Source organism: Gossypium hirsutum, chromosome D02 (genome assembly GCF_007990345.1).
Source record: "Gossypium hirsutum isolate 1008001.06 chromosome D02, Gossypium_hirsutum_v2.1, whole genome shotgun sequence".
NCBI classification, from domain to species: Eukaryota; Viridiplantae; Streptophyta; class Magnoliopsida; order Malvales; family Malvaceae; genus Gossypium; species Gossypium hirsutum.
Window position 1 is genome coordinate 68,749,038 of NC_053438.1, and position 9,135 is coordinate 68,758,172.

The 9,135-nt window shown below is 32.4% G+C and overlaps 1 protein-coding gene and 1 long non-coding RNA gene across 2 annotated transcripts; both read left to right on the plus strand.

The window, feature by feature from the left end:
* The first annotated feature begins 1,744 nt into the window (after window positions 1-1,744).
* LOC107908918 (uncharacterized) lies at window positions 1,745-4,143 on the plus strand. The gene is made up of 2 exons (XR_001687124.2): window positions 1,745-2,644; window positions 3,901-4,143. It is a non-coding gene; the product is annotated as an uncharacterized lncRNA (long non-coding RNA).
* A 2,284-nt stretch (window positions 4,144-6,427) lies between these two features.
* On the plus strand, window positions 6,428-8,598 carry LOC107908917 (pectate lyase). Its single transcript, XM_016836212.2, has 4 exons — window positions 6,428-6,781; window positions 7,208-7,910; window positions 7,994-8,236; window positions 8,347-8,598. The coding sequence occupies exons 1-4, from the start codon at window positions 6,591-6,593 to the stop codon at window positions 8,572-8,574; spliced, it is 1,365 nt and encodes a 454-aa protein (XP_016691701.1). The 5' UTR covers window positions 6,428-6,590; the 3' UTR covers window positions 8,575-8,598.
* Window positions 8,599-9,135: the final 537 nt, after the last annotated feature.

Sequence of the window (9,135 nt, forward strand, 5' to 3'; positions counted from 1 at the left end):
TGCTCCACTGCAACTTCAGGGAGATAAGATTTAGCTTCAACTTGTTCTGTTACAACTTAAGGGTAAATCTAACGTGATCTGCTTTACTGCAACTTCAGAGAGATGAGATCTGCGGTTTTAATCCACTCCATTGCAACTTCAAGGAGATATGATTGGTTGCTTTTGTCTGCTCCACTGCAACTTCAGGGAGATAAGACTTGTATCTTCGATCTACTTCACCACCAGTATGGGAAGACAAGATCTGCTTATTTTTGATCTACTTCATGCCAGTACATGAAGACAAGATCTGTTTTCTCCGATCTACTTCACGTCAATACATGAAGACAAGATCTGCTTTTTCCGATCGATTCCACTGCCGACCAGGGGAATAGAATTACTGGCTTCAATATACTCCACTACAACTTCAGGGAGGTAAAATCTGCCATCTTTGACCTGCTTCTCTGTCAGTATAGGAAGGCAAGATCTGTTTTCCTACTTCGCCACTAGTATGGGAAGATAAAATCTGTATATTCGATCCACTTCGCTACCGATATAGGAAGACAGGACCTACTATCTTTGATCTGTTTCACGCCGGTACATGAAAACAAGATCTGCTTTCTTCAATCTACTTCAACGCTATGGGCTCATGAACAAGATGTCAGGAAGGATCGGTGACTCGCCCATTATAGGTGTAGGAACCTACGCATGTGAGTTGTGCGGGGTGTCGTGCACAGGGGAAGGAGAAGCAATCATCCGAAGCACCCTGGCAAGGGATGTAGCTGCGGTTATGGAGTACAAAGGGTTGAATCTTCATGAGGCAGTGGATTATGTGATAAAGAACAGGTTGGACGAAGGTACATTAGTCATCATTCTAATAATATTAATTAATCATGAAGTCATTCCACTAGACTACAATGATTGAACTCTTATTTATTATATAATATTACGAAAGTAACTTTATAGGTTTTGTCCAATAACCTTGTCATAAGTGTGTTACCCTCACAAGATATTCTTTGTCTATTTGGGTTAAATCTGTTCACCCAATATGATGACTCATGGTCACGTTACTTTTCCATCTATCATGTAATGCCAATGAGAGAATGACATTAACCCTTTATTGAGCTATGAATTATACTATTGTAAACAACATTATGTCAAGTAAAAGTCGCATACCCAATTTAACAACTTTTAGTTCTTTAATTATTTGAATTCAGACTTTTAATACATCAAGTATATAAGTTACACACATATTGTCAATCACTTACTCAAGATTAAAATAAATTATACTATTAACTTTACAAGTGAATTAATCCATAAATGGATCTAAGATTAATTCAGCTTGGGCCCTATTTGGTGCATTGTTAATTTAGACAATTACATTTATATTTTTATCTTCTAAGACAATGTATCTCCCTAATTAAACTTAATAGACAACATAAAAGTAATTATTGTGTTAGATAAATTATACGAGTTGGTTAAATATCCAGATAACACATATAATTGTATCCAATACCAGAGACAGACTCAATAACCCACTACTCCCAATCTACATTGGCCTCTATGACCTGTTCATTTGCTATTAGGTAAGAACCGAAGCCTCATCTATTACCCATTGAATCAAGTGGTATCGAGGAAGATGAATCACAATGATTAGGTAAAACCATTTTCCCCTCCTAGCCTTGCTACTTAAATCCCCTCTGTTAGGATTGATAGTCTCTTCCATTTTAACTACCAAATGATTTTCTTTATTTGAGGCTGACTTTATCCTAATTGAATTTGAATTAATGAGTCATTTAATTAAAAGTTTGTAAAATTATGATAATATTGAGTTATTAGCTTAATGATTAAGAGAAAATAAGGAGACGGTATAATTGGCTTAAAGACCTGAGTTTGATTCCCTATACTCACAATTCTTCTTTTAAGATTTCCTTTAAATTATAAAAAAAAGGTTATCAGTTTTTTAAAATATAATCAAACAAACAAAATCGAATTTCCTTTAATTTTTTTCTCTATCTTATTTTCTCTTCTTCCTTAATTGTCCCACTCCCTCTCTTCTTTCTCTCATATTTTTCCTTCTTTCTCCTCCTTGTGTCGCCCAAACTCTATGTTTTTTTCCCAAGTGTGTCACCCTCTCCTCCTCCTTGTGTGGTGCCGTTTTGCTTCTCTTTCTCCTCTCCTTTTGTTGCTGATTTTTTTTTGCTGTTTTTACAGTCAATTCATTGTTATTTGCAGCCTCCAAAATCATTCTTTTTGTTTCCAAAAGTTCCTCTTTTGTTTTGCCCTAATCAGATCTCTTTTGTCATCGCCTATGGTGGTGTGCTGCCCTTTGATCACCACTTTTCGGGCTGCCATTTTTCCTTCTTTTACTGCTCTATCTGATACCTTATTCCATCACTTATTCCTTGTTTATAACATCCCCAAAATTTTTCAATTGAGTGTGCATTCGATCTCTTTTAGGTCGTTGATTCAAATCTAGGAAACGAAAAGTCTAAATGCAAATTATTCCGTTTAAAATTTGTTGTTTTGGGTCGATTGTTCTAGGGCCTTGGATTGATTTTTACATACTGATTTTTAATAATATTTTGGTATTAGGTTTTGATTTTAACACCCCGGTTCAGCAGTGAAGTCAGATCTTATCCGCACTATCGTTTTGGGTTAAAACAATGTAAGTTCACTAATTATTGTTTCGGATCTGAAAATTCGATGATATGGCACTGCCTTGGCCGAACCCTTGGGGTGTTTCAAGGTTGGATTTTATCGATAATTTAACGTATTAGGTGCTATTTTTTTGTATTTAGGCTTGTTTAAGGCTTAAGTGCGAAAGTGCAAATTTTTATGAGTTAGGACTGCAAATTGCAAATTAAGGTGTAGATCCTAACTTTGCATAATTGGTTGTAAATTCTTAATATAAATTATAATTTGATATAAAATACTTGTTGGTTGGGCATGGTTGAATGGCCTAATAAACAAATTAAAAGTTTTCGAGCAAGGTATATGACTTAAAAATTATTAACTAGGTGATTAAGCCCCTTGCCGGGATTGTTTGTACGCGAAATTGTTATATTTGATTGTCTAATTAATTGCCAATGTTATGGATTGTTGTATGTTGGTTGTGACATGCTTTGAAATTATGTTATATCGTGTTTATTGATTATTGGGTGCATGTGTAATGTTCGACATACTATGCCACTGTTTAAATTGCATATTAAGTATGACTAGATTGTATCGTATGTTACATACCAGTGAAACTATTGATTTGATTGACTGGATATATGCAAGTATGCAAGGCATACATCAACTCTAATTATTGATACGCATGTTAAGCATGTCATTGTACCGAGATCGATTTTGGTAGCATGAATTGCTCATTGATTGAATGCCATTTTTCATTCGCACGAGGTGGATATTTGTGGTTGACGGAGTTCCGTGGAAATCCGACAACATTTAAAGTCCGTAATACTATTGTCAGTGCACTGCACTAGAGACTTGAGGAGATTGGGCGATTTATCGCATATTTATTGGAAGCTTCTCTGCATTTTTATCAGTAGCTTTATTTACATACTGCTATTGGTGGTTTTAACCACAACGGACTTAAACCCTTACTATTTGGAGTTCGGTAGACGGGTTCTAGGGAACTTGTGGTGTATAGCGGATGGTTGGGTAGGAACCTTTTGCAATGCATCATTTGCATCATACATGTTAAATGTTATGGTTTAATATGAACTCTTATTGATATGAACTCCTAAGATGGCTTTATGGTCTTTTGGTTAATGTATATATGCATTGATTGATAAATTACTCTATTTATTATAATCGTCATGTTGATCTCCTTATGTCTTACTGTATTGTTATATGTTTATTTAAATAGCTCTTAGACTCACACTGAGCTTTCATAACCCCTTACAGTGTTTAAATTTTCAGGTAAACCTCAAAATTAGGATCGAACCCGGCATACGGAGTATCACCTCAGACACCGGATTATTTTTAAATAAGTATTTTTAATAAGTTTTTTTATTGGTTTTGGATTGTAATTTTAAGTTTCTAATTTGTGGTTTGATTATTTTGTTTTGGGACTTCTATGCATGAATTATTCATTCGAATGGTTCGGATTTAATAACCAGTAATTGTATGTTATTCGACCTAAGTAAAATTTGACTCAATCAATGATTTTCTGCTGCATTAGATTACATGAGTTTTTGCAAAGTAAAGTGACAAACCAAATGATTTTCTAAAAACGTCACTAATAACAATAAAATGAAGCCTAAAGTACACACGATCTAATAAATGAATGTTTAACTGAATTCAAAGTAACAAAACTATATTCCTAAAATAAGTCAGTTTAGGATTTTTAAAAGTATTAGTAGGTTAGCTTAGCCATTATAACGTCTAGGCCGAGTTAGGGAGGTTATATAAATGTTAGGTAATCAATGAGCCAATATTTATTTCCATTTTTCTTTGTGTGCAAAGATCGTTGAGGATAAATACAAACAATATTAATGTGAATAATGAAATTTTGTTAAATAAATTTGTTCAAGAAATTACAAATAAAATAACAAATAAACTAACCTTAGGGCACTAGATCCTAACATGAACATCATTCCCAATCTTAATCTTCGAGATTAATGGTAACAGTAAATAAACATAGACAACCATCCTTGCAAACTTGCCTCTTGTTCCATTATCTATGTTATAATCAATCTTAATAACTTAGCAAATAGTACTACCAATTACATTGAGCAAACTCTTCTTGTACATTGCACTCGATAAACTTGGTAGTCTAATCCAAACAACCAGATTATATAGATGATCATGAAGTGTAGAAAAGGATGGTGTCCATGGTTGCACCATTAGAAACTGGTAAAAACCATCCTAAGTCCCTCGACCATCAATTTTGAATAGTCATCATCATCTTGGAACTTCACTAAATGGTAGTCATTTTCCAATTCCATCAATTGAATCGAACTTTATAGCTACCATAACGCATTAATCTTGTTCAACAGGACATTGAATCCTATTTGCCTACCTAAGTGCTTGATCACTATAGTCTTGTTCATGCTCTTATGTATCAACGCATGCACTCTTTCTAAAAATTGGATCAAGGGTAAGCCATCAACTACTTCAGTAAGCACATCTCCATTTAAGAGATTAATATCTTCCTCTTCCACCATCGACTGAGTCAACCTCAACCCATTTCCATTACTCGTCCACATGTATTCCCTTTACCCAATAGTTTATCTCTAAACGATATCTTACCTTAGAACTCAATTTCCAACATCATAACATCTTCAACCCTCAGCCCAACAACATTTTTACCATTATTGTAACTTTTTTTGTCACCCTTCCAATACCAATATTGGAGGTGCAAGAATCATCATTACCTTAGGGTTATCATTCATGGCCCTTTTATTATTAACCTCTTGAGTTTTTTTCAATTTGGTTTAATTTTTGTCAAAAAGGTTCAAATAATCAAATATAATACTTTTTAATAATTTGTCATCTTTTGACGAAGTAAAGTTAATATTAATTTTATAAAATATTTAAAAAATGATACATATAAAAATAAAATATTATTTTGAATACTTATAACAAAAACATTTACTAAGTTGATTACATTTTAAAAGTGATCAAATACATAACAATCTATCAAATTAATATATATATATATATTTTATACTTCCTTTCTTTCATTTTGAATTGGATTTTATGAAATTTTATATAAATAAGAGAACCAAATAGATTGAGTTCACCAATTAAGTTTTACATAAAGGATTTTTTTTAGATTAAAGCTTTACTTAGTCAATTTAAATTATATGTCCAAACCTTTAGGAAATTAAATTTTAGATTTGTTGTGTTATAAGAAATGAAGAGAACAATAACAAATTTGATTTTTGAATTAGAATGTAAACACAAATTTCGAGTTGACATAAGCCCTGAAAAACTAGTGCAAATTAAAGAATTTTTATCATAAAATTAAGTTACAATCACTAACTAAATCTTTTGGTTCTTTTTCTTCCACAAAGCTTTTATTTAAGGCTTAAATAAAAAGTGGCTTGGAGAGGAATAATGAAAACAATATAACTAACAATGGAGTAATTTATTGATAGGAGGTTTAATTTTATACTCAATTGTTGGCAACCCTTACTATAAAAACAAGATAAAAATGTTTAGTTTAGAGAACTATTAGATTTTATATTTGAAAAATCGTTAAAATCATATGTGCTATGTTGGTTGGTTGGAGACATTAGTTCAAATGAGAATTTAAATTAAGTGTGCAAACATCCGATTTTCATGCATGGATATGTGGGTTACATCATTTATGATATTTTAAGGAAAAAGGTTTGGTTTTTAATTCTTTAAAGACAACTCAATATGCTTTATTTGGAAATTTATACCATTCATGAAAGGTTTATTTAAAGGCAATTGAAAAACTCATGGTTCATCAAAATAACCCAAAGCTTTAGCCAACAAAAGTTGGCAACTTCAAGCACTAGCTATTTTTGGGTTTTGCCATATTTTGTGTTGTTTAAGTTTTAAAAACCTAGAGCCTACCAAGCTAATTGGATTACAAAAACTATCCCTTTAAAAAAGCTTTACATAGTGAGAAAATAACAATGGAGATAACTATGCTAAGGCTTGTTTTTCTCTTTTCTTTTTTTACCACAATTCCAAGGCTATGGGCAAATATTGTTGAATTTGATGACTTTTGGAAGCAACGTGAAGAAGAAGCTTGGAAGATTGCCCTAGCATCTTATGAACCGAACCCAGAAAATGTTACTAATCACCTGAACTACAAAGTTAACAAGTAAATCTTATTATAATTTTCTCCTTTATCTCTTTTTTTTTCTTATGTATATTTTAAAAGTTCCATATATTAGGTATAAGTAAAGAAATTACAAATATTAAAATCTAAATCATAGACCTATTGCATGTAACTAATTGAAAATATTCACATGAATTAATTCAACAAAATGCTTGGTTTCTCTCATCTACATTATTGTCCATGTGAATTAAAATTTTTCATATTTGTATTCTATTACATTATCACCCGTAATATTAAGCTACAATAACCATAGATAATTAATTTAACGATCAAGTTCTCATAACTCACGTGGATGAGGGCCAAAGGTTCCAAATTAAATTCCCTTAACCATTTACATGATCCTAAATTTTTCTTGACTTTTATGTTAAAGTGGAGATTAAGTATACCATCTTGGACTATTTGTTGTAGGGCTCTTAATAAAAGAAGTTCTAACAAAATCATTGAATTTAAGGGTGTTATTACTAATGACACAATAAGATACTTGAGGGGTAAACACAAGAAGTACATTGGTCCATGTATGGCGACTAATCCGATTGATAGGTGTTGGCGATGTAGAGAGAACTGGGCTGAGAATCGTAAAAGATTGGCGCTATGTGGGCTTGGTTTTGGTCGTAAAGCTACTGGTGGAGATGAAGGAGATTACTATTTAGTGACAGATAATTCTGATGATGATGTTTTAGAACCTAAACCAGGAACTTTACGTCATGCTGTGATCCAGAATAAGCCGTTGTGGATCATTTTTGCTAAGGATATGCACATCAAATTATCAAAGGAGCTAATTGTTCAAAGCAATAAGACCATTGATGGTCGTGGAGCAAATGTTCATATAGCACATGGATGTGGAATTACACTTCAATTTGTGCACAATATCATCATTCATAACATTCATATTCATCATGTTATTGAAAGTCAAGGTGGCCTAATTAGGGATTCTGAAGATCACTACGGTTATCGAACAATCGGTGATGGAGATGGGATTTCTATCTTTGGATCATCAAATATTTGGCTTGATCATATTTCCATGTCTGAGTGCCAAGATGGACTTATTGATGTAATACAAGGTTCCACTGCCATCACCATTTCAAATTGCCATTTCACACATCATGATCATGTAAGCTTTACCTTAAAATGCTCAACGAGCTACACATTTTGTCATCTAGTTTCAGTAACACACTCTCAAATTATATTTTTCAGGTGATATTGTTAGGAGCAAGTGACACTTATTCTAATGATCAATACATGCAAGTCACAATTGCGTTCAACCATTTTGGAAAAGAATTGATACAAAGAATGCCTAGATGTCGATGGGGATTCTTTCATGTTGTTAACAATGACTACACTCATTGGAAAATGTATGCCATTGGTGGTAGCACGCATCCTACTATTATTAGCGAAGGCAACAGGTATATTGCCCCAGATGACCCCAATACCAAAGAGGTAAATGGAAATAGCTTTATTTAATTTTCTTACCACAATACACATGATGCAATCAAAAATGTATTTATGGTTGTACCACTAATTTATTTTTGTTCATTGCAATTCTGCAGATAACTAATAGGAACTATGCACCAGAATCAGAATGGAAGAATTGGGTATGGAGATCAGAAGGAGACTTGTACATGAATGGAGCCTTCTTCAGAACTTCTGGGCCACCCTCACCTCCTAATTTGAACTTTAGCGAGAAAGATGTGATCAAAGCCAAGCCTGCAACATTTGTTAGAAGACTCACACGTTTTGCAGGGACTCTTGATTGCAAGGAATATGTCAAGTGCTAGAAATAACTCTCAATCTAGCCAAAATCTAAAATAATAATAATAATAATTTTCCTTGACATAAAAGAAAAAGAACATATCATAAGGAAAATGTTAACATAGAACTAGCTAACATAATACATATAAATGAAAGCAATGTATTTTTTTATTTTTTTGAACCGTGTAGTATTTTATTTTTTAAATTTAAAAAAAATGCATTAAACATAAAAAATAAAAGGCTTAAATAGTAATTTAGTCCTTGAATTTGAAACATTCTCCCAATTTGGTACTTATGCTTTTTTTGTCCCAACTTGGTACTTGAATTTTTTTGTCTACCATTCTGGTACTTTTTTTTTGTAACACCGTTAAGTTTGGACATATGTCACTCTACAATTGCAACACATGTCACTAATGACATCATCATCTAATAAATCTTTAAAAAATCCATAAATTAATAAATTAATAAAATAAAAAATTAAATTGAAAACACGATTTCTAAGATTAAATTTCTACAATTATTCTAAATCAATTTTTTTATGATTCCATTTGGGTTTCATTGATTGATTTTCATTTTATTTTAATTTC